Source organism: Pleurodeles waltl, chromosome 9, assembly GCF_031143425.1.
Source record: "Pleurodeles waltl isolate 20211129_DDA chromosome 9, aPleWal1.hap1.20221129, whole genome shotgun sequence".
In the NCBI taxonomy this organism is placed as follows: domain Eukaryota; kingdom Metazoa; phylum Chordata; class Amphibia; order Caudata; family Salamandridae; genus Pleurodeles; species Pleurodeles waltl.
In genome coordinates, this window is record NC_090448.1 from 1138851328 (window position 1) to 1138878080 (window position 26753).

At 41.7% G+C, this 26753-nt stretch overlaps 1 protein-coding gene across 1 annotated transcript in view; it reads left to right on the plus strand.

Moving 5' to 3' along the window:
- SPTB (spectrin beta, erythrocytic) overlaps positions 1–26753 on the plus strand; it is a 194161-nt gene that overhangs the window by 58664 nt on the left and 108744 nt on the right. Inside the window, exons 3-7 of the mRNA XM_069208909.1 lie at positions 6681–6832; positions 14901–15074; positions 17610–17701; positions 18894–18974; positions 23591–23706. Coding sequence (XP_069065010.1) covers positions 6681–6832; positions 14901–15074; positions 17610–17701; positions 18894–18974; positions 23591–23706 — 615 coding nt within the window. The remainder of the gene's footprint in view (positions 1–6680; positions 6833–14900; positions 15075–17609; positions 17702–18893; positions 18975–23590; positions 23707–26753) is intronic.

Sequence of the window (26753 nt, forward strand, 5' to 3'; positions counted from 1 at the left end):
TATTTTGGTATTGGTGCCTGAAAGTATAGATTGGGGAGCATTTTATTGCTTCTCAGCACGTGAGGAGCGATGTACACTCCCCTGAAGTGAACACGTTCTGAAGCGGTTTGCATTGCCGGAGTGCCAGCTGACCTCAGCTTAATCTGCCAGTGTGTTCGGGGTGCTTGGCCCCAGGAGAAGTCAGCATGGCCAGAGTGCTCCTTTGTTTTCTCTCCTTAGCGTATGTTGAGCACCGCCTGCAGCTTCCGGTCACCAGAAGCAGCACATAGGCACTTCCTACACTCCCCCTCAGAGACGTGTGTGTCTCACTGTTATCCCTGGATCAGCGGAGGACTCGGTGAAAGAAAGGAGTGGTACTCTTGCTACTGCAGCTGCGCGCCCACTCGCAGACAGCTGCTGTGTGACAATCCTGTGTGCGGGGAGACCTCAGGGGCCTCCCTGCTATATCCCCGGTGACAGCCCCTGCCCTCCTGTGTTAGTCCCTACCTTGGGGAGGGGTACTGTTGCTAGTGGGTGGAAGCCCTTAGTGAAGGCTCCCCTTCCTGGAAGGCTTGCCATAACCAATCACCATAAATTCACTTCTTCCATGTAACGTGTAATAGGAGTGCAAAGTGCACTGGCCCCTACTCTGTTGTGGGAATAATTGGTGATGTATGCCTTTCTGGTGACATATGGTGGGACTTGTGCCTAATTCTTGCTTGGTCACATCTCATGCTCAGTATAATCTCTGATGCTATGATGACACCTAGTATATATGTGAAAACTGCAAGATCTAGGTGACACATGCATACAAAGTAATCGTTTAGGTATTATGGATGCTCTACGACCAAGAATATATTATCTACACTGAGGTAATGATTCATGTACCTTCGTGTTCCTAATTCGTTCACATTACACACACAGTGGTTGTGATTCCTATCATCCTGCTATCTGAGGGTTGATGTATGCATATGGTATTGCCTGTGGGGATAGTATGTGTCTCCTGCTGCATTTAGAAGGATATTGGGAACTGTTCAGTAGCTGTGCAAACTGCATTGTACTTATGACCTATGTGGTTTTGTGACCCAATGATCTATTTACAATATATGGCATATATGTTTACATAACCCTGTATGTTGTCTCTTTTATTGTGCATTTACTGTGTCACTGGTGTTAGTGTGTTGCACAAATGCTTTACACATGACCTCTGTGGATAAGCCACGACTGCTGTGTGCCAACCTATTAGAGGGTGAGCCAGGTGATCTCCAGTATGTAACTAGCTTTCCCTGACTAGAGTGGTGGGTTCTGCCTGGCTTAGGTGCAACCAGAAACCCAATATCTAACAGTAACAATGTTATATGTGAATCAAAAAGTAATAGTATTTTGTATCTTGACAGCTGCAGCATGAAGTACAGCAATAAAGAGAAGTGATCCAAACACAGTGCATTAGATACTTCAACCAGGTGGGCAGCAGCAGCCACTGTACACAGGCAAAGTGTCAGCGCCACCTCCATGGCTTGCAAGGTCAAGGGATAATAAGCTATTGGGTTTGTCACGATCTTGTGCCAACAAACCCAAAGCAAATCCCTCCTCTCTTGGCAACATAATGTTAATGATTTGGCATAATCGGGTAATCTTAATGTTGGTGTAGAGGATCATTCTTGTTTCAGAGATACAAACACTTGTTCTACCTCTTTTAACCAATGCAAAGGTTCTGGGGTTTACTTCTTGATGATATCTTACAACGATTTCACAATATTAGCACACCCCAGAATGTACTGCCTACACTACCTTGCCATCACCCAAAGAGTGCATGCCCGGGAGACAGTTACAGGCCTGAGGAACTAATGGATACTTTCCATCCAGTCAGCAGACATGCGTCTTTCTACTGCCAAGATGCTGTAACTTAAATATCAGGCATGATGTAAACAAAAATGTTTCTCTTTAGACACTTTGGCTCTCATTTCGAGTTTGGCGGGCAGAAAAGCCTGTCCGCCTAACTCTGACAGGGTAGCCGCTGCCTACACAGTGACCTCCCCGCCAGAGTGATTATGAGTTTCCCGCTAGGTCAGCGGGCGGAAACCTGAGTTTCCTTCCGCCGGCCCAGCGGGAAACAGGCTGCATTATTGTCTCCAGCTCATAACTGAGCTGCCGGTAATGCTGTAGCTTTGCAGACAGTGGACATTGCGAGGGTGCTGGGCAAGGGGGTCTCTGCACTGCCAAGTGCATGGGTAGTGCAGGGGCCCCTCTGTGGCCCCCTGCACATGTCCTTCACCAGCCTTTTCATGGCAGTGTTACCGCCATGAAAAGGCTGGCATACAACGAGGTCGTAATCCGCAGGGCTGTGCTTCATGCAGTGCTGCTCTGACGGATTAGGATCTCTGGCACTGCCGGGATACAAGATCCTGGCGGAGCTGGCAGTTCCCTGGTGGTTGGACCGCCAGGGTTATTATGTGGCGGTCGGACCACCGCATAGGTGGTGGTCCAGAACACCACACTTGTAATGAGGCCTTTTATGTCCATTCGGTAGCCATTTCAGTCAGCCAATGAAGTAGAAACTTTCATCAACAAATTGAACCACCTTGGTACTTTGGGGAAGCTGAGGCTGTCCAGATCTTTCTTGATTGCCAAAGAGAAGGTAGAATGTCATCCAGTATACACTAGTGGTAATCAAGTTAACCCCCAGAAAACGAGGAAGCAAAAACATATTGGCTATCAGTGCATATGGCAACAGAGAAGAAGACAAAATACAACTCTACAACAGTGAAACATGCAGGAGTCATTGGTATACCTGACAGATTGGTTGCAGGGTTTGATATAACAGGAATACCCAGCAGAACAACAGCATCCATCGCACAGACATACTGACCAAAATATTAGCTTGTTTTACCAGGTGATGTGTAAAACCGAAGGATTACAAATGCTTATGGTAAGCACCAAAATCCCTTGCTTCAGCAATGCAGCAATGATTGGGCAGGTCCCCACCTCTGCCTAATGCATATTGTGGTAAGCCGGGAAGTTTTTTCAGTGAGTTACCCTAATTTAACAGGTTCAACTGTTAAACACAATCTGTGGCTTGATCTTGTTCGGAATATAAAGTGGAAAGTACATCAGACATTGAGGTGAAGATTTCACAGATTCATCAATTTCACATGAATCCTTATTTTTTCACAGATTGACCAGTACAGGATTCTCATTTTCAAACAGACCAAATAGGCACCATCACTAGCACAAAACACAATAGAGCTCAATTTACCTTTCCAGGTAATGCTGGCCTCAAGCAAAAGGCATACCTGTCAGTAACTGGACCCAGAGAGAGTGAACCAGGATCAGGAATGTAGTGAGGCATGAACTGAAAGGTTTGCACTTGCAAAGACATTCATTTTAGTTTCAGTTGATTCTTTCTTTGGATCTTGCACAGCAGCACACTGATTTGCAAGTGAATTCAGTTCTCAGAGACCCTTCATTTGCCAACCAATTTGTATTGTGCTTAATTGTTCCTGTATCTTGGGCAATAACCATTGAATGAATGCCCCTCCAACAGGTTCTTGAGTGGTTCCCATAGTATTAACAATACCAGAATTACAATCAAACATATTTTTCAAATGATCAAGATAATCAGCAGGGGTTTCACATTTGTTTTTTGCGAAGTTCTTAATCTGTTTTAACAGCACATACTTTAACAATGCATCTCCAATAGCAATAAGAGCAGCTTCATCAATGGGCACTTGTCCCAGCCAATTGGCTTTGTCTAACAGTCTTTCTTTCCTTGCCCCATTTGTGTTCCTAACTTTCAAAACACAGATTGCAATTGCTTTCGAGACTTTTGAAGTTTATCAAGTAGTTAAAAAAAATGTCAGGTGAGTTTTAGGAGATGGGAAGGAGAAATCATGTGGGTCATCACGGTCCTCCTCTCTAGTTAAAGCAGTTGTTATTCAAGTGGGGTGCTCTTTCAAGCTGACTCGCCCTTTATCCTCCGGAGATGATTAGACTATCTCAAAGGATAGTTGACCGCGAGTCCAACATCTTCTGCCTAAACGTGAGTAAGGGATGGATATGTGCTAATGTAGCAAAATGAAGGACTCCAAAGTAGAAGAGAGGTTAAAGATGGTCTGGTTTCTGGAAACTTTGATAAAGAAATTCACAGTAAAGTGCTGTTTTCTGAAAATAGGTGTGTCCTAAGAAGGGAAGAGAAAGGAAAATAGCTAAAATGGGAGTGCTTGGGTTGTGCTAAACCTGATTTGTATTTACAATAGACATATTTTAATAAATCTCACTCATAATAAATATTATTACACCCATACGAATAAATACATTATGAAGAAGAAATGCACTTATTTATTTAAATACAAATGAAGACATAGATTATGTCTTATAATTAGTACTCTGGATAACATCAATGGAAACAATTTTATAATGCTCTTTTATCTCATGCATTTATTCCAAAGGCTTCTCTTCGGTAAGAGCTAATTATATCATCTAGTGGCCCTGTGTGTATGTGCTATGACTCGACTGCTGCAACTGAAGAGTATTTGTGGGGGTGATGGATGATGGACAGGAGCAGGTGCTAAGTTACTTGCTCAATGCAGCAATGTACAAACACTGGCAGTGCACTTATTTCCATTGCATAATCAGCTGCATGCTGTCATACCCAGTTAATACAAAAAGCATCTGTTTATGTCAGTGTTACCAGGCAGAGTTAGATTAAAGACCCCTTTTTTCGTAGTGTTAGGATGACTGGTTCGCACGTGTACCAAGGCTTCTGAGCCAACCTGGTCAGGGGGTTTATTTTTGTAATGTATTTAAAAAACAGAAATGAGTTCAAGTTTATTAAAACATTCCCTTCAGAATAGAATATGTCCTATAGAATAGAATAGAATAGAATAGAATAAAATAGGATATGTCAACAAACATATAGGAGTTCAACTCCTTTTAACAGTACAGCATCCACCAGAGTATTGTAAACTGTCTTTGAGGGAGAGATGGCCTTGTAGAGAAGAGAACAAAGCTACAAATTAAGAGTATGAAGGTTGCCGGAAGAGGAATTAGAATTTGGTAGCGTACTAAAGGTGAGAATCGGTGACAAAATGGACACAGAGGCGAACACCGCCCTGTGGAAGCAGCATGCTGAAGTGTCAAAGGAGGTCAAGGAGGAGGAGAAAGTGAGAAAAGTGAGAATGTAAAAGAGGAGCAGCCAAAAGAGATGGGAGAAGAAAGAATAAGATAGGAAACCGGATGGGCAAAGAAGAAGCAAGGTTCAATCGAAGTAAAGTTTGAACAAATGGGTTTTGAGGTGTTTTTCCAAATAGTGTTTGGATCTCTGAGTGTCTCAAAATGACTAGAGGTGGATTCTACAGGTCATAGATGCTCCAGAGAACGATTGTTATCAGTGAGTGAGTATTAAATCTTTTTTGTTTCCTGTCATAAGTTATGAACGTTTTATAGGTTTTCAGTGACACTAGATATATTGAGGGCTGACCAAAGGTACTTAAGTTATTGTAGGTTGAGTGTTTTAATCCACTTTGAACTTTATTGTGGCTCCAGGGGCCGATGAATAGCTCTAACCCCATTTTACGCAGCAAGAAGACACGGCTATTACTCCAAAATGTCATCTGGTCATGGCTGGACGTGGCTAAAAATAAGGGGGTAGTCAACTATAAAAGAAAACACTTGTATATTCCAGGAAATCCAGAAAGGGAGCACCTGCCTCACACTCCAGCATGCAGCCAGCCCCAGTGCATCATGGTAAATGCAGTACAAGTTCGTTTTTTATCCTTAAAGTAAACCAAAGTTTTTCACCTTAGTAGGTGTAGCAAGTGCTGTAAATCTCTGGACACGTGTTTCTGGGTTCAGCCCTTCATCAGCAGAGAGCAGCTTTGTCTGTGGGGTTGCTGGAAATGCTGCTCTCTGCTGATGAAGGACTTACCCAGAAACACGTGTCCAGAGATTTACAGCTCTTGCTGCACCTACTAAGGTGAAAAACTTTGGTTTACTTATCCCATTTGCAAACAAAAACTAAGCCCGAATGTTCAAAGGTCTGTCAGTTTCCTTTTTGTGCAAAGGTGACACCCAACTCTGTTACCAGTATGCACTGCTACATCATGTGGCTTTCAGTTGAGAACAGACTCGAGTCTGAAGACACCCGCCTTCTGCACATCATCCTCTCCTGCCAGATACTGTTTATCACTACATTGACATGGCATGGTTGACTCCATGAGTTGGACGTTTGGTGCTGCAGGGTGCAGTGAACATCAGATCTCGGGGTCATATGCCAGCAAGACCATCTCAGCCGTCTACCCTTCTGCAAGTCACTAAATTCAGTACCAGACATTTCAGTACAGTTTTCATGCATCTACTTCTCAAGCATCACTGGGAAGCCCAGCCTCCTTCTCAGCATCATACTTTTATATGCATTTAAATGCTCAGTAAAGCTGGATTTCTTGGTATTTACTGCTTGGAAAAAGATCTTAGAACAGATTAAGAGGGATCATTTTTTAAAGTGAACTTGCGATAAGGAAATACTTCCCTTTATTTGGTTAATATAGGGGCATAAGTTGGGAAGTGCACTGCATAAGGAGAATTATATTATGCAGTTTTACTTTGCTGAAGAGGATCTACCAATGTATTAGATGAATTTGTTTATGGATGTCACTATGGTTTTTCATTCATGTAATTGACTCATCCTCCTCTGCAACTTCCAGACGAACGTGAAGCCGTGCAGAAGAAGACCTTTACAAAATGGGTGAACTCGCATCTAGCCCGTGTGAGCTGCCGGATCTCAGACCTCTATCTGGACCTTCGAGATGGACGGATGCTCATCAAACTGCTGGAGGTTCTGTCAGGAGAACGACTGGTACGATTAGCTTTTCTTTCTTAAAACCTAATTTGGCCACCACAGACTCCATTAATCACATCCACCTTACCCATGTTACCTTTTCAGCTTTTTTACGCATGGCATTACAAGTGAATGTCCTGTTCCTTTGATAGTGCATTAACCCTTGTGGAATGCCCGTCCGGTGGCCTCCTAATGCTGGTACTTGGTAAGTAAGAACTCAGCTTTAGAACTTAGATCTCCTGGTTCCACAGTGAACAAGCTAACCGCATGATCACTCCTTACCCTGATCAACTGCACAGAATCTTAAAATGACAAGTCACACATTTCCTGTCACCCTGAACATGACTTTTAGAATGCCGGATGAGTGTACCACCCAAGAGGAATTTGGGCATCTCTAAGAGAAACATTTAGGATTTGTTTTGTTCTTTCTGGTTCCTAGACTATATAGTAGTAAATTAGAGGCAGCTCAAAAATATATGTGTATATAAAAACAATTTTCTGTAGATACCTCCTTCACAACGTTGTAAATCTTGTTGGCACACTGGAACAACAAAGCCTACAAAAAAATAGCAAGAAGTTTTGTACACCTGATATCGCTTCGGGAAGAAAGGACGTTTTTATGCGTTAATTCCTTCATCAAAAAGAATAGGATCACTGGAATGGTCAACGTGCACAAGTAAACATTTCAATTGCTCAAATAATCCTGGAGAGTTTCTGAGGTAGTAGGTCGGCCAAAAAACCCTGAAATTGTTATATTTTATTTCTATAGTTTTATGAAGAATGTGCTCATGAGACTAAGCTGGAGAGATCACAAACAATGGAAGGGATATTGATTAGCTTTACATATGTAGACAGCATGAAAAAAAGATTTAAACAGAACTGTGTTTCTAATTGACGCCCAACTAAGTTTTTATATTGATTGTAAAATTTGGTACTAAAAAACTCTAGAAATGATCATGAAATAGATATGAAATACACATCTTATACTGATAATCGATGTTCACAATACGATACCAATATGTCAATGACAGTGCATTAGCAATTACAGAGTGGCCAGGGAGTGGCCATGGTTTCTGGCACTGGCTGTAATGAGTACTTCGCTGAAGAAAGCTTACTGTCTCCAATGTCTTCTCCAGTTAGTAGATATGATATGGAGCCTGACTCAGATATGGCAGCTAGATTGTCCATCTCCTACGCCTGACCTCCTGACCTTGGCAAGGCAATTCTAACAGGAATGAGTCAGCTCTCAGGGACTTCCATGGGGCAATAAATGTACATTCCGTTTCCAAGAAAGTCTGATGTGTTCCTTTTATTTGCTGCTTAAGCTGAAAGTGAATTTTTAATTTCTTCACTGCTTATCATTGTCAGCAGATGCAGTTACAAGGGAAAACGTTTTCCTGCAGAATGTCCTTGCTGAACGTTTGGCTTCGATGGGGGTCTGAAATGAACATATACTCATGCCTCTGAATGCTTTAAATGAAAACATTGTGTGTGGCTCGATGTTTAAAAAAGATGTAACATGGCCCCACTACCTCCATAGAAATTCTATGATTATATGAGATCTTCCTGAATAAGGAGGGGCAGAGAGAGGAACCAGATGCCGGTGGACATGCTCTCATCTTGGTGCATTTGACTCAACACCCACTGTTCCACAGCACGGATGCAGGGTCTGATATGACTCTGCAACAGAAAGCATAATAGCATAATGCCACAGGACAAAAGGGAGTTCTAGACCAATTGATGAGAGACCACAAGCAATGTTTGTGTTCTATGTTTTATTTACCCTGACTACATTTATACGTTTTGAGTTATCTAATATGATGGTGATAATTCCAGTACATATGACTTATATTAGCTTAGAAGATAATAAAAACTAATTATATCTAAGAAACAAAGCTTGTGTGCTGAGACCAGGGTAGGTCCCTTATCACTGCAATAATAAGACATTCTGTGGCAGGTCTCTTGGAGGCTAAAACCAACACACTTTTTAATACATACTCCAGAGGAGCGGGTGGGCACTACCTATCTGTTTTCATTGAATTCATGGAAGTAAGGATAGACTTTTGGGCTAAGTTTTTACCTGAATGTCACCCCAGGTTAATAAATGCATTTGATAAAGTGTTGCTGAGGGGACTTGGGGATCTGATCACAATTGCAAGGAAAATCTTGTTAGTCTTGAATAGTAAACACAATACAAATGACCCACACATGTGGAGATAAAACTCCCAGTACATCATGGTTATGTGTTTTTGTTTTTCAGAAACAACCCCTGTTTGGGGGACTGGTGGGTCACCCGCCAATATCTAAAGGATCTCCTAGTCTTTATGAAGTAGTTCTAGATGCCTTGGCTGGCAAAAGGAATTTTGATCACCTGGGCAAACAAAAGCTGTGTTGGTGTGCACAAACAACAGATGTGATGAAAGATAAATTATGTACCTTTTCATGGGATATCCAAAGTTCCTTCCAAACCCTCAGTGTAGGAGGAGGTTTACACTGGTCCCATTGTTTCATGTCCAGAAATGGAAAGTCTCAGTATCGCAAACAGAGATTGGGTGGGTAGGAGCCCCAACATTTGGAAGGAAGGGAAGACTGTGCCATGAAGAAATTGAATCCTTCACATTTATTTTATTTCAATGTGGTACACTGTTTTTTACTAATAGAATCCTTCATCAGTTCAATTTTTCTAATATATTCTTTTATAGAGAGTTTGCTAAACTGAATGGTTTTATGAAAACTGAGTCTCAGAATGTGCAACAGCTTTGATTACATTTGATAGGATGTGTAGGACTGTTGTTAATATGCTTAAGTGACTAATTGTTTTTGTAATTTGTGGTAGTGTAAACTAACAAAAAATGTTATTACTTTATTCGGCTACAACTGTAGAATATATTGAATAGCCTTGTAGGCAGAGGGGCCAACTTTCTTCCAACGTGGTTGCCTATGTTGGATTACTTGGCCAACAAATATAAGGAAGTGGCTTGCCCCAATGGTTTCGAGGTTTTGCACTGTTCAGTTAAGAAAGTGATTCTTCTGAGTTTTCACAGGTATTCTTGGTCAATGTACAGGAGATAACAACATCAATTACTCGTGTTGCCTGTTAATACATTATTCTACATCTTGTTATACCAGCAGATCAGTTAGTAGCGAGGAGTGGTGATGGAAGGGCCTTGGTTACTTGGGATTAGCAGAGGACTTGGTCCATATATTTGTTAAGTGATGTACTCTTTTGCTGCGTTCCTGTCTTTTCCTCAATAACGTTAAAGGGATTGTCCATTTTTCTCAATTTGGTTCAAAATAAATTACTGCTGCACTCCAGTTAACTATATTAGTTTATCCTAGTTTAGGATGTCAAGAGAGTTTTCGGCTGCCCCTGACAACTACAGCACTGTATGTCTGTTTAGGACTAAAGGTGGCCGGGAACATTGAACCGGGTGAGGACTTGCTGAGAGAAGATTGCGTTTTGCCAACATTCTGGAGATGTGATGAGCACTTAGGATGGGGCAACCATGCCTCACCTGTGCACACAAAAGAAGGCAAATTTGTTAATGTGTAAGAATGAGAAACAGTAAAAAAAAAGTTATTAAAGCCTAAGATTCACAAAGGCCAGGAGTAGGGGATAGTCATATATAAACATGACATTGATAGTGAAAATGTTTGACTTAGTTTTACCCACTTGTTATCACTCTGGGAAGCCTGTGTTTATTTGCTCACTTTGTCACTATAAATGGAGACCAACTGTATGCAAATTAGGCTTGGCCCAGCTCCCATATGAACAGCACAGCCCAAAGTGCTAGACCAAGTTTTCTCTAAAGGAGAAAACAAGAAGCCCCAGGCTGGTTTCTGCCTGTGAGGTGCTGTTTGTTCCTGTGGAATAGTGACCTACATGACCACTTCAGGGCATGACAGTCTCACCAAGGGAACCTGGCTGGGACACAAAAGGTGGATGGAATGCTCAAAGCAATCCTAGCTGATGTCAGTATACCACCCACCACTTTGTATGCTGGTAGTTCCATAAAATGCAGAACCTAAGAAGGTTCCTTAGGTGCTACAACAGGTAGGGAAATGGACAGGGTAAAGCATATTTTTTTCTGCTGTCCCCTCAACCAAGTTTGTGTAAATCAAGGAAGAAACTGACTGCCCCAAAAATGGTTTTTCAAAGAAAATTATGACTGGTCAAAAAATGGCTTTTCAATGAAAACTATGACTTAACCATAACTACAGAGTTGCTGATTCAACCAGACTTCGTAAGGACTGGGGCGAGGAAGATGGTCGAGGAGGTAACTTTTTGTAAAAGATTCAAATCTACAAGTTGTAGGTTTGCTCCTAAGATTGGCACTTTGTTTACGTTCTGGGTACTAAACATTAGAGTAGTTATGGAAATATATGCCAGTGGTTATTTCACGCATTCTTCAACTTATTCTTGCAGATAACCAGCTGGAATAATTGCTGCTGATTTTTGTTTAGCAGAAAAACTCCTCACCTCTACTCTTCCGTAAATGTTGGGAATGTTCACTTCACTTTATCACCCTGGAAACAAACTTACCCCAACCGATTTTTGGAGCAATTTTAGGTGAATTTCCAGATTGGGAATGACTGTGCAGAACGCCTGTGAACACACACAAAGCTCTGAATTTGTGTTTGTTCCCTGCGTTATGCAAGGCTGCTTTCCTGGCCCTTCCATCTTGACCAAGGACAATCTGCCTTGCTAGAATATCTCCCCCTGTGTTTTATTCTGCTAGGGGGTTGGATACACCAAAATATTCACCAGAAATAAACAGTCTCTTAATATGAGCGTGCGCTTTCAGGACCATGCCCTGGTCCCGTATGGAGCCTGCACACAGGCGCAGAAAGACTCGTGCACCGGAAGTCATGCTCTTTGCAGAGTTAACAAATGCAACACTTGCGCTCCACGTTTCCAAACTGTGATGTCCGGAGTTTATGCACTAACTTGAAAAAATTGCATTTGATTGCTGCCCTGTTGGGACGGTAAATCTTCTGCATGTCTCTGGAGAGCGTGCTTCCCCTGCTTTATGGTGATCTACTGGCGAATCACTTAAAGGTTGCTGTATGGTTACTGGATCCCTATCTCAGTGAACATAACAAACATGCATGCTCACTGAGGATCTCCCTGTTTGCATGGACTGGGACCCTAAAGCTTAGCTCTGCGGTCGAGGGGGAATGCATAGTGCACCCCGATTTTACAAAGAGTGGCTACTGCCCTGTCTACCAAGGCAGCTGTAGACTGACAGTGGTGGCAGCAATAAATCTATAGTCAGGGATTCGTGTATCCTTGTACCCTTGGTGGGGAGGCCACTAGACACCCTCCTGATCTAGTCTGTGCAGTCTTCTTTGCCTGTGGTCATTTGCCTTTGTCTACCTGGGATGTGTGTTTGAGAGCCAATAGGTTTCCTTGAGGAGAATGGTGATGTGAGCCATGGTGTTTAACATGAGCTGAACTGTTCTGCTTGATATTCCAGCCCCCCTATGCCCCTCCCTATTCCTTGGAGAAGCCTGGTGGGCTGGGGGTAGACACTTGCTCTTAGCTGTGTGTAGCTGCCCTAACTCTGCTAGGAGGGATGATGGTCAGTGCCTTCTGGTCTGGAGGTAATTAAAATTCCTCTCTGGGAAATAGCCTGGGCTGATACCAAGAGCTTGTCCTGAAGGACAGCAGCTCATCCTTGCATGCCTTCACACGCAGTGGGCATGACACACATGTGTCTCATGATTGGAAAGGCACCCAGGATTCAGAAGTAGCAGACCCTCTGATTGGATCAGCCCATCAAATAGAAGGCATACAAGTCTGACCTGAGTGGTTGTTTAAGACTTCAGTTCTAACAAGCATCTACAGAAGCCAGCTGTGTGCATGTGGTGTAAAGGCAAGGAAGCTTGCTCACCACATCTGAACTTGGGGTTTTTCTCTGCAAAGGCATCAATCAGCAGCCTGAAAGCAGAAGACCAGCTGTGTTGTGAGGCTTGTCGAGCATCAGCTTGGAAGACAAAGAAATTGCAAACAGCTGCTCAAGATAAGGAAGCTTGCAGCACATCACCAGAGACAGTGGGAGACAGGGAAGCTTGATTCCAGTCTTTGAAGTTGAGATCACTTTGCCTAGACCACATCCCAGTGCTGTGGGAGCCTGTGATACTTCCACTTACCATCTGTACCTGGGGAACAGTGCCCTGTGGTACAGGCCCCCTACCTTTCTCTTTGTGACACATGGGGGTACCAGGGTGTACTGGCACTCGGCCAGCCATCTACCCTCCTACAACTAGCCAGTGGCTCCTGGACTAGTGGGACTCCAGTAAACTGTGCCAAGACATCAGGCACCTGTGATCAGATCCCTGACGCCACCAGAGTGGTGTTCTTGCTAAGGATGGGAGGGCACTTCTTTTCTTTGGGTGGTATGTTCTGGGGCTGATCTGGAACGTTTGACTTCACATCATATGCTGAAACTACACCATTGCAATACAAGGATTGGTATCCTGGCTCTAGCGAATGAGAGCAACCATGTGCAACATGGTCTGTAATATGCAATGCTAATTGTGTGTCTACGTTATAACTGTGTTTTTATAGAGCTCAGTGTCTAGGTGCTATAAAACTGTTTGGGGTCAGAACTCTGGCCCAGAGGGTTGTAGAGATATCTCATTTTCACTGTTTATCCTAATTTTATGTGTAATATCGTTCTCTTTGTGGGTATTAAAGTACCTTTCTTTTTAGTAAGTAAAACACTGACTGGACATTGATCTTATTAGCTGGTAGTGTGGTGCGCTCTGAACGTCTAAATCCACCTCACCTCTTTGAGTAAGCCTTGGACTGCTCTGTCTCGCTACCCTGAGAGAGTCAAGTGCTGGAGAGGAGTACTTGGTTATCCAGTTATGGGTTCAGTACTACTGAGGCCCCAGGACACCAGCAGGGAACACCCCAGTTGATGCAATTGGAGCATAGTAACCTCTGAGTCCCCTGGTGCCCATGAAACTGGGTCCAACATGCCCACATTGTGATTTACAAACACACACAGGACTGTAATATAGGGCTTTATAAGTGGGAATACAGAAACATTTCAGAAACACTATTCATTATTACATTTTTGTTGCTCAAAATTTCTTCATTTCACTTGTGCATTTTCATACTATAACTTGTTCGTTTTGGTAGGTCCTTTATGGGATTTGAGCTATTCATTTGGCCCAGCACCCCTTAGCTTGTACCATTTGCAGGCACAGTCTTGCTTGCAGCTTTGGTTTCCTGTTCATTTTGCTTTCCGTGTGGGTGTGTCTTTTCCAGTGATTTCCCAAGTGAGTGCAGTGGTTGCCTTTTGTTGTGTGCACCTCACAGCTCTGCGTTACTAACCTCTCAAGTGGGTCAAGAACAGTGGAACCCACCTAGACAAAGGAAAAAGCATCTCCTTTGTCCAGCTGCTCTTGGCTTGCATCTTACATCAGGCCACATCCCCATGTACTTTCGACTTGTCTTATGATGCCCTCAGGTCTGCTAAGGCCCAGTCTCTGTGTTCATATAATCGAGACCAGGGGTCAACCTATGGAACTCTCCCCTCCCTGATCTACGCAATGAATATTGATTGTTGACATCTGTCTTTTCCCCAAACAGGATAAACTTGAAAAACTATGATTACCTGTCTAATTATAAAGGTAACTCTACTGTATTGGGCGAAGACAGTCGCTCCCTTCAAAATCAGAATGTCCTTCTATCTGAAGTCCAGGATCAATAGGGTTTAGGGGGCTGGTTCCAGTCAATATCCAGTCCTCATAGGATCAGATGTACACAGAGTGGCTTTTATCTGAAGGAGAAAATTATTCTGTCACTAAGTTTTAGAAGGACGTGATTTTTATACCTGGAGTGGCTCTGATGGAAAGGCAAGTTGGTCACTGACCACAGGAATCCAGGCAACTCCAGCCTGAAAAGAATCCTTGATTGCCAGTAGGTATTAATGGGATCAATGTATGAGCTGAGGAAGTATAAAAGTGAGTAGTTAGGCAGGAAGCATGTGTCAGTACACATATCCAGTCATGAGAATGCAGAAACCAGATAAACATGAATTTCAATAATCAATTTTAGTGATTTGTTTTTCAGCCAAAACCAACAAAAGGAAGGATGCGCATTCATTGCTTGGAAAATGTTGACAAAGCACTCCAGTTTTTAAGAGAGCAAAGAGTTCACCTTGAAAACATGGGCTCCCATGACATTGTCGATGGAAATCACAGGCTGGTGCTTGGTCTGATCTGGACAATAATCCTTCGATTCCAGGTAGGTGAGCACATGATGTATGGCATGCTGTGATATCCTATGCTTTGCTGGCAGCAAGCTCTTCATCAAAACAAAGGGTCATTGGGCCATATCACTGGCAAGTAGTAATAGGACAGATCCATGTCTATGATGAGTGAGCCCATCCAGATCTTGTTCTAAGAATTCAGAGGCGATCAGCCACAGTTGGTTGTTGTGGATCTCAGTAATGTGTGCCCTACTGCTGTCAGCTCCGGTCCAACATCATTTATCACTCACGCTCTGTTCTCACTCAAAATCATCTGCCCACAGCCACCTCCCACACAAGATTTGTTTATGTTCATGAACAGCGCCCACTCACAATCAGCTCATCCACACCCCAGAACCCCAAAGGTTAGCTCCCTCTCAAATTCAGCTCCCAGTGAAGATCCACTTCTGCCCAAAACCGGCTTCCAGTCAAGATCAGTTTCACCTGCGATCTGCTCCTACTAAAGATTAGCTCCTGCCCAAGTGCAGTTCCTAGCCCAGGTCCCATGCAAGACTAACTGAAGGCATTTATAAAGTGTTCACTAACTGACTGCGTATCTAGGTGCTGCACAGTTTAATTGCTCATATGCTTTCAGTGTAAGCCATTCTGAAATTGTGGGTGGATGGGGGGAAATTTGACATGTCATATATGAAATGTGCTCCTGTTCCACCAGTCATAGGATTCAATATAGCTGGAAGTGAATTTAGTATATATGGGCCAGCTTCAAAAGATGAACAGTGTTGGGTATGACAGTGATGGGGCTGGAGACATTATTTGTTTCCTAATCATGGTTCAGTGGATAAATGCATAAGAGGGATACATTGATGTTCATGTATACTAAATAAAAAGAAACTGCAAAGTGAAAATTGCTGTGCTTATGAAGCATAAAATAAAAGTAAGAGGAAGGGGCCGTTATAGGGATATGCAAAAGTACTCTGATATAACAATTTCCGTAATATGGACATGATTACGATCTTGGCGGATGGAATACTCGGCCACAAGCGTGACGGAGATTCCGTCCGATTTATTATGATTTCAGTAGGATATATTGGAAACGTAATACGGCAGGTCAGATATCTGTCAGGTTTGTGATGGAGTAACCCCATCCGCAAAGCTCATAATCAGGCCCTAAATTGTTTAATCTGAGAAGGGTGACAGAGACAGCCCATACAATGGGAATGATTCCAAACTTTAGAAAAGTCTAAATTGCAAAGAAATGTCATTGTCTGTGATTCTTTACTATGTAAAAAGGAGTAGAACCCATTTTGATGCTCACGGAACCCGGGAGGAGAGTGAAAATAAAAAAAAAGGAATTTCAGGAGGGTGGGAAAGGTAATTTGTATAAAGAGATGGTGGCAAAGAACACAAGTAGGAGAGTGAAAACCAACAAAAAAGAGTAAGTATTGGCAAAACCAATAGGACTAGCTTACAGTTTCAGGCATGACTAGCGCATTATACAATCAGGCTTCAAAAAAAAAAAAAGATAGCTTTTTGTATGCTCTGTGTTTATGAGATAAAGAATTTAATATGTGACTTAGTTTTGAGATGTAAAATAGTCCCTTGTGTATTGCAATGCACATACTCTGTAAGAGTTGGAATGATACACCAAAAAACGAATAGCATAAAGTGAAAGAGTAATGTTCTTCTAACTCAGTGTATAGTACATTGGTAATAATAGGTCTTAAAGACACCTGTGCTATCCAGCCAATCTTAACAATAGCACAGACATGAAAACAAACTTTGTAGACAAATTATTGTGACAGAGAGTGCAGAGGCAGGATTATCTGATTTAATGGAAAATACAAACGTATTGTTCAGAGGGTGAAAACAGACTTAGGGGGTTATTCCAACTTTGGAGGAAGTGGTAATCCGTCCCAAAAGTGACGGTAAAGTGACGGATATACCACCAGCCGTATTACGAGTCCATTATATCCTATGGAACTCGTAATACGGCTGGTGGTAAATCCGTCACATTTGGGACGGATTACCACCTCCTCCAAAGTTGGAATAACCCCCTTATTGATTAAATAATTTTGGGAAATCATGCCATTGAAAACCATGGATCTTTGTATACAGTTGGAAATGAACATATAGATGTGGTGGCTTAAAGGACGTACAAAAGACACAGGCTCAGATTAGGGCATGCAAAATTAAATGTTGATAAAGCAGTGAAGCCAGAAGGGACACATCCTAGATTCTCAGGGAAGATATTTGGAAACACCCCTGGCACCACTATTGTCATTCTCTTGAGGTAGGTGGTGTGACCCTAGTTTGTTAAATTCTGTCACTGTAGATTTGTCACCTTCCTAATCAACTCTTGAAATGGAAGTAAATATATATTTTATTGACGAAAGGTGTATTTCATTAAAGAAATGTGTAGTCTATGCTATCCATCCAACTTATGTAGAGATCTAAGACATTAACGTGTTCCCAAGCCTTGCTATAGCAACATGTGTGGTAATCAACAAAGACAAATTTCTCACACACACACATATACATTTGTTTTTCACCAACTTTGTTTACATTTTTAGATACAAGACATTATTGTTCAGACACAAGAAGGTCATGAAACACGCTCGGCTAAAGATGCATTGCTTCTCTGGTGTCAGATGAAAACTGCAGGGTAAGCTACCCCTTAGGAAATTAGTATGTGGTGCTGTTTAAAATAGCTTTTAATTACTTTCTCCAAATAATATTACATGGAATTGCACAAGGGATCTGCTGCTGGGACTTGCCTTACCTATTACAGTACCATGTGCATTAAAGGCTATATAGCTAATTTACTTGGTTCCATAGCTAATAAAAAGTTAATGATACAAGTGATTTTAGATTTTGGATTGTAACGCTAAGATCTGTTAACCAGATTGCTTACCGTAAGTGACTGTAAAATGTGGTTCCTTGACAGAGAATAAATCAAAAGGCTGAATGCCAAGTTGTTTGCAAATGTCATCAGAATCCTGAGATTACAGTAGTGAAGTGCAATGCACATTTCACATTATGCATTTTTTGATATTACTTTATTTGCCAGGTACGGTTCTTATTGACAGTAGTTAGCTGAATTCTGCACTAAACAATGTGATTATCTGCAACTTTAAGCAAAAATAATACAAGCATGTCTATCTATGTTAGTCAGTATGTTGAGCTAAAGTGAATGATTTTTACTGTTTAAAATGTGTAGTTTGGATGCTGTAATTAGGGGTTTTGCAGCTGGCCTGTGAAGTGTTCACTTAGCAATGGCTAGTTAATACTCTGAATCTTCAGAGCTTGTTTATCTGTTATGAAGGGATGGCTGATTAAGTTGCACCGAATTATGATCTTTTTGATTTTTTATATGTTGTGGCATACTCCAAGACACCTTACCTCTTGATTGCACTGAATGTTGGTGATTTGTTTATTTTTTTACAGCTACAGCAATAAATTAACAAAATGTACAATTACATTTAATCTTCATTATTCAAAGGGTTTGCCTTGTTTAGAAAACAAAGACTGCCTGATTAGTGTGTCGGAAGCAGAGTAAACTGCTGTGTTTCTATAAACATTTCTAAGTTTTACTGATATGTTAAACCACAAGCCAAAATGCATGTTTACCTATTATTTGATTACTATTTTATTTTGTTTGTGTTTTATCAAGTTTTGCATTCCCTAGAATGGGCAATGCTCAAGGGATTGATCCATTCCAAAGAATTAAGGATTTTTAAACCAATACTGAACTTAAAATAAGACACTATTGTTGTTTAATGCACATAGATATGTGTGTTTGTGTCTGTGTAGAATGCACCCGTGTGTACATTAATGTTCTTTTGATATTTTTATAGCTATCCACAAGTTAATGTTACCAACTTCACGTCTTGCTGGAAGGATGGTCTGGCATTTAATGCACTTATACACAGGCATAGGTAAGAAAAATTGTATATGTGCAAATATATGTAAACCAAATGTGAACATGACCATTTTTGTGTTGAAAACTTGGGTGCTGTATCTTAAATTTCATTGCATCTCACATGAGCCACTCTTAAGGCAAAACTCAGATTATTGCATGAGTCCACTATTGCTAAATGTAGGAAGACACCAGGGGGATCAATAAGAGATGCTTCAATAAAACAACTTATGTTATTTTTTTATCAACCCCCTTTGACCACTTTCGATCCTTATAAGTGTGGGATTAACAGGACCATACTGAAAGATAGCTGTTTAGGTGAATACATCCTAACACTTCAGGGATGACAATATTTGGACCATGGGACCTAGAGATGAGCTCATTAACTCACCAAATAGTAAGCTTCACTCAGGCTTTTGTGATAACCTCAATGAATAAGTGTATGACAGATTCACATAAGATAATTTTCATTGCCGATTCTGTGTGTTTTTCGTAATAATCTGGATAAATTTCACAAAAACATTTGGAATTTGGTGTACAAGTGCAGTCTTCTGGTCTGCATGGGCACCGCATCAGAGCACATGTGGTCGTTTCCTCAACAGCATTTTGAAATACATAAATCCGTGTTTCTGTAGGAGTCTTTTACATACTCTTACATACCAGTACATGCCCCAAAACGTTTTCCATGGGAATACAATAGGACTATTCAGGAAATATTCATATACAATTAGTACAAACATAAAAGGTTGGGCCCTCTTACACCTTTAGCAGTAGCGAGCTGGACATTTTACTAAGGCATGTAAGAATAGTAAGAGTACTATTGTATTACTACTTCCCATACTTGTCTTTTTGTGAATCAGCACCAATGTGTGTGGGTGCAAAGTTCCCAAAATGTTTTCCACTCTTTGATCATTCATATTCAAAGTCAAATTTCAAATTTCAAAACAATCTTTATTCGGATTTTACTCCATAAAAGATAAACAATCTCTTTAAAATAAGAAGGTTATACAATAAAATACTTCAAGATACATTACTAGTAAATAAATAAATAAAAACCTTGCTGCAACAAATTAGGTGGTTATTCATTCTCATATCGGAGTTTTTCTAGATAAGACAACTTTTTCCTCTGTTCTATTGCATGTAGGATAAATGTTATCACTGCTTCACATTTCTCATTGGTATCCAATTTAGATAAGTAGTTAAAAGCTTCTCTGCAATAAAATAACTTGTTAATAATAAATAGTGGTTTTAAAAATTGTTTCCTAATGTCATGATAAAATTTACAAGATATAATAAAGTGCATTGTAGATTGTGCAAATTGTCCCACACAGGGGCACTTCGGTAGGCTTTTACTCCAAATCCTCACCTTTGGGAAGGCTACCAAAAAGTGCAACATTCTGAAACGTAATCGGGTCAGATAAAATCTATGCTGAGTGTTTACAACTGTCAGTAAGTAATTTGGTATTACCTCGTTGTTTTCGATCATATAGAGTGCTACTGTTGATTTCATGCATTCTCTATTTTCTCTATCACTAACCCTCCATGCCATTAATTGGTTTTTCAATTCTTTCTTACTAAATTGGAGGACTATGCCTGGGTTGTCCAAATTTGGTGTTAGATTTATACCTTTCAACAGATCTTTTAAATGCATGAACCATGGGATTCTATCCCAATATTCTAATGTAAGACAATCTTTAATAATCTTTTGGGTAAAATGCGCCCCTTCTTTTGACCAAATACCATGCCAAGCCGACAACGCATTAATATATATTAGATCTTCCACGTAAGGGCTGCCCAGTTCCTTATGTACCATGTATGTGGAGGTGGTATTTGGGACTGCAAGTAATCTGTTAAAAAGGGGCAGAACCATATGTGATGCTGCTGATTGATTTGCATTTGTAAATTTGCAGCATTTCCCTTAGGGGTTAATTACCAATTTTTTGGGAAAATCTAAAGACAGCCTCAGTTGTCCTAATATACTTCATCTTAATAATTTCTCTGTGTTGTTTCCAATGACCCATATTAGAAAATTGTATACCCAAGTATGTAAATCCATTCACCTCTTCACATTTATGGCCCTTAATAAAGTATGTTTTCTTCCTGGCCTTTCCCTGTCCACAAGTCATTACCACTGTTTTGCTCATATTCAACATCATATCTCTTTCCTCCATAAATTCCACAAAGCCCTCAATTAACCGCTGCAACCCATTTGCAGTTCGTGACAGCAGTACTGCATCATCTGCGTATAAAAGAATTGGGATAGAACATTCTCCTATTTTAGGGCTATCAATTTCTATATTTTTTAGGTGGGCATCTACTCCATTTATGTAAAGGGAAAATAGGAGAGGCGCCAAAACACAACCTTGGCATATTCCTCTTCCTATCCTAAAACCTGGGGTACACTCACCATTGCTTCCATATCTCACCCGTGCTATTAGATGATTGTATAGTTGCGCCAAGAAGCTTACTATATCTGAGGGCGCACCCATATCTGTTAAAACTTTCCACAATTTAGCATGATTCACCAAATCAAAAGCACTGCTAAGATCTGCAAAACAAAGGAACACATGGCCCTTCTTTGCTATTGTATTCAAAGTCAAAACTCGAAGATAATCAGAAATATTGCGCGGCACCCTTGAAGATGTGCTGGATCATGCACGAAAATTACTTGGTGTCAAAACAATTTGTACTATAGTTGTTGAATCCATTTTTTCAAAGACTGTCTCACAGAAACTCCGCATGAATGAGGGACAACAACAAACATGCAATATAAAATGACCGAAAAACACCAGAACTGAATACAAAAAAGTTAAGTAATTTGTTAACCTTGAGGATATGTGAGGAGAAAAGATGGAGAGAGGGAAGAATCCAGGGCCCTCATTATGAGTGGCCTGGTGTTTGGGCCAATATTTATCAGACCCGATAAATTCCAACTCTGATAGTTTGGAATATATCTGACTCGATGAATAACTCTTTAATAGGAGTTTTCCTGGAAAAGGGGGAATAACATGCAGATTTTGGTTCTTAACACCTCAACATTCTGCATGTCCTGATAATTATTAGGCATTTTCCAATCTATAAATTTCCGCGGGTTGACACACCCAAATGTATTGTGTGGAAAACTGCAGGTATGCTGTGTTTGTAACTCTTGAGATATGTACGGTAACAGGAATTACCACACATATCACTATTAACTGGGCCAATTGTTATGAGAGGGACACGACTTGGTGAATTTGTGAACTTAGAATTATATGACTTCTAAAATGAATGGGAAAGGAATTATCCGGTCTCTTTGGGTTGATGAACTATTTTATATTTGCTCTTTTTAGACTAGATAGCACAGCTGGATAGTCCGGTTCCTGTGTGTACTAAAGGTCATCTACATCATCGTAAGAGGCATCTCTAGCTCTACTAACTTCTAGAGAAGAAGCAAACAATTCAGAAAGATAAATGCAACAATGTGCATCAAAAATTTGCACCACATAAAGGGGGCGATTCTGATTCTGACGGAGGCCGCCCGCCAGAATTCCGCCCTCCATTATACCGCTCCGCAGTCAGAAGACCGCGGAGGGTATTATGAGTTTTTCCCTGGGCTGGCGGGCGGTCTCCAAAAGACCGCCCGCCAGCCCAGGGAAAAACTCCCTTCCCACGAGGATGCCGGCTCGTAATCGAGCCGGCGGAGTGGGAAGGTGCGACGGGTGCAGTGGCACCCGTCGCGTATTTCAGTGTCTGCAAGGCAGACACTGAAATACTTTGCGGGGCCCTCTTACGGGGGCCCCTGCCGTGCCCATGCCATTGGCATGGGCACGGCAGGGGCCCCCAGGGGCCCCGCGACCCCCCCTACCGCCATCCTGTTCATGGCGGCTTTCCCGCCATGAACAGGATGGCGGTAGGGGGGGTCAGAATCCCCTCGGCGGCGCAGCGAGCTGCGCCGCCTTGGAGGATTCTTAGGGGCAACGGAAAACCGGCGGGAGACCGCCGGTTTTCCTGCACTGACCGCGGCCAAAGCGCCGCGGTCAGAATGCCCTGCGGGGCACCGCCGGCCTGTCGGCGGTGCTCCCGCCGACCCTGGCCCCGGCGGTCTAAGACCGCCGGGGTCAGAATCACCCCCAAATTCTTCTAAGCTGCAAGCCCCCCACTTACAAAGGGAACTTGCACATTTTGATGGTAAAATCAGCCTTCTAGCTCTCGAATATTCAAGAGGTGAAGTGATGCCCACCTGCTATGCATTGGTCTTCTATGCACACCAGGGGGACGAGAGGCAGAAAGTGAGAACTAAAAGGGTTCATTCTAAGAATTTCTCACAATTTGCAAGTATTTATTTTCACAGTGGCTGTGCTCCCCTTTTGGCAGACCATGTGCAAGTGCCATACCACATCGGGCCCCAAATGTGAACATAAGCATGAAATGCATATTTGGTGTTCACATTTTGAGATGTTGCTACACAGTTTTCCCATATTTTTGTGCATTTGCTTAAATGTGCTTTGTACTTGGGAGAAACATGTGCACAAGATCAGATCTCCTATTAATTTGTTTCAGAATCCTGTATTGGGTGAACAAGTTATTACAAATGTATCTTACTACAGCCTTGGTTCACACAGATCACCCTTCTTTTTAAATCCTTGTCATTTTCAGACCAGATCTGATAGATTTTGAGAAGCTGAAGAAATCAAATGCCCGGCACAACCTGGAGAACGCTTTCAATGTGGCAGAAAGACAGCTGGGGATCACCCAACTTCTTGACCCTGAAGGTGAGTTACGATGGGAAATACACCAAGCGCTTCATTATCAGTCTGGTAATACTGGTGGTGGTAATATGACAGATACCGTGTATATTAGTATTACTAGGTGCTGTACTTACATTATAAAAGAAGGAGTGCTGGTGGCCAAGGATGTCCTCAGAAGCATTCACCAGTGCTATTAGATGTTGGTGCATCGAACACCAATGTTACGTAGTGTTGATTCCACCTCATGCCTCTTTAATCCACTACCGAGCACTGCCTCCTCCTTTAACTCACTCTTGCGGGACCCTGCTTTCTTCCTTTGTGATGATTCTCCCATGTATCTCTTCCTCCTTCTTTCAACTCTGTGTTTTTTCCTCTCTTGCTCTCTGTAAATGTCCAATGAGGAAAAATAAGTGCCAGCTATTAAAAATGAACACCAGTGGGCTCCACCAGCAACCACCAGCTCAAATTAAGCACTGACTATGTGTGGGACCACCAAAGAATTATAACTTTTTCCCTATAAGCCACTATGTTATAGGGCTGTGACTGGAGCTAGTGCACCAGTTTCCATGTGTGAACCTGTAGTTTCAGGCCTTTCTCCTGATTTAGAATTCTGCATGTTCAATTTGGATGATTTGTCCCTGGGAAAAATACAGTATTAACATGCGATAATATCATTTTCGACTGAACCTCATCTTTCTGCCTTAAACACTGCTAAAAGGCCATTGTAATGAGGGCTAGCCAGGTTAGAATACATCCATCCACCTGTACCCATCTGTTCTATCTGTTTAACCACCCTACCCTCCCATCAATTATTGATCCACCCATCTACACCTTTTGGATTTCAACTGTCCTTGTTTTGTGGATGCATGCCTGCATGTCTTTACCCGAGTGTGTTTTGGCTGTGTGCCTCTGTGTTTTCTTTGCTCATACATGTTTCAAAGGATATCCTGATTTTTCAGGGCTTTTATATTAGATTACTTAAATCATTGTAGTTCCAGTTCAGAGATATTTTTCTATATGTCACAGTAGTCAATCGTCAACACACCAAATGCAAGGGAAACGGACAACTGACAGAAGTACAGGCCTTATCATTGACCAGGCATAACAAAGAAAATCGAGATATGCTACAGTGATAAGGGTATTGTTTAACAAATTGAAATCAGGGAAAATTGTGTTAATTGAAAATCCAAATGAAGAGTCTTAAATCCCTAAAGAAATGTAAAATATGCAAGTAGGAATTGTTGTATTTTTTAAGATGCTTCAGATTAAGTCAACAATTTGTACAGTAACAGTATCTCTGATGGAAAAAGAGCTCACAAATGAGAGCACTCATGGTGCTGCGACTACAGTCATCTTGTTTTGCCGAAACTGTTGATGAGTCATCTTTATTTGTGGTCAGGAGCATGTTGTCTATATTTTGTAATGTAGCTGTCTCCATGCTGCAGCATCATCTGATGCCAGGTTGGTAGTTGTGCAGGAGATGGTTGCTGTTGATGTGATCTTGAAGTTGTGCATGGACTGCTTTTTCAGTGATCTTTCATCTGAATGGTAGGTGAGTGATGGGCCAGTAGTTGGTGAAGTCATCAGGGTCCAGTGTAGGTTTCTTTAAGAGTGGGAGGATCTAGCCTGTCTTGAGAGCTTCCAGGAAGATGCCTTGAGGACATTGACAATGACGAGCGGGATGTCTTCTCTGGAAAGGGCATTGATGAAGGACAAGATGAATAGTACTCCTGGGAATTTATCACGTTTTTAGAAACAGTCCTAGGGACTTTATGAACCCCAGAAAGTGAGAAATGTTCTTACATTAAAGAAGGATGCTGTAAGCGAGACCAAGGGCCAGATGTATCATCACGGCCCATTGTGATTCGGTAATAGCGATTTTTAAGAAATCGCTATTACCGACTCGCAAAGGGCCATGTATCACATTTGCGATTCAGTAATAGCGATTTCTTAAAAATCGCAAATGCTATGACCGAATCGCAAATTGCGATACCGGCCCCATTCGCAGCTATGGGCCCGTTGGCCCATAGCTGCAAATTTTTTGCATTTCCAAAATTGCGATTTCTGAAACAGAAATCGCAATTTTGGAAATGCAAAAGGCCAGGGTGCACCCCAAAATCATTTTTTTAAACATGTAAGGTACACACATGCCAAAAGGGCATGTGTGCTTTACATGTTCAATTTAAAAATGCAGTTTTACTGCATTTTTAAATTTTGCACCAGGTTACCACTTGGTTGCATATCATGGTATTTTGCAAGTGCAATTTGCAATTTTTTCCAGCATAGCCTTGCGACCTGGAATTTGCGAATCGCAAATTGCGACTCGCAATTTCCAGGTCGCAACGCAAGAAAACGCAATTTTAGCAATATCTTATTTGTGGTCTGCGAATGCATTTCATGCATCGCAGACCACTGTTTTGCACTCGCAAACGGCCGAATTTACCAATTCGCACCATTTGTGAGTGCAAAACCTTTTCATACATCTGGCCCCAAATCCTAAGGGTACACGCGTTGTTGCCAATAGGCCCACCTCCTGGCAGCTCCAACTGTACAATCCTTCTTAACAGCGCAGAGTCTTAGAGTGGCCAAGTGGGGGGTAGGGAGTTAAGGAAGGGTGCAGCGGGGAAGGAGGCCTGCGGAAACAAGAATCACAGATACTACAGAGAAATATCAATCACAGAACTCTTCAGAATCTGTCAACTATAAATCCAGCAGTCTCTTGGAACAATAGTAAATCATAGCGCCTTTCATAAGTTTCAACAAATGAAAGGTTAACACGGTATTCACTCAAAGAAATGTTACTTCACATTTCAAAAACGTTCCAAGATACACGATTTCAGTTTGTGTCTGTATTTTACATTAACCATAATCAAATATTCCCTTGAGTTCAAATTATTGCCTTAGCATTTATTCATACCATTTAAACCTCTTCTGAATAACCGCGCTTATACAATGTATCTCTGTCGCTACCGAGCGACTCCACAAGTAAGCAGCTGAAGTTGAAAAGTGACCACGAGAAAGCGGTAACGCTGTAACAGCAAAACATTCGCTTAGTTTGTTATCAGTTTAAA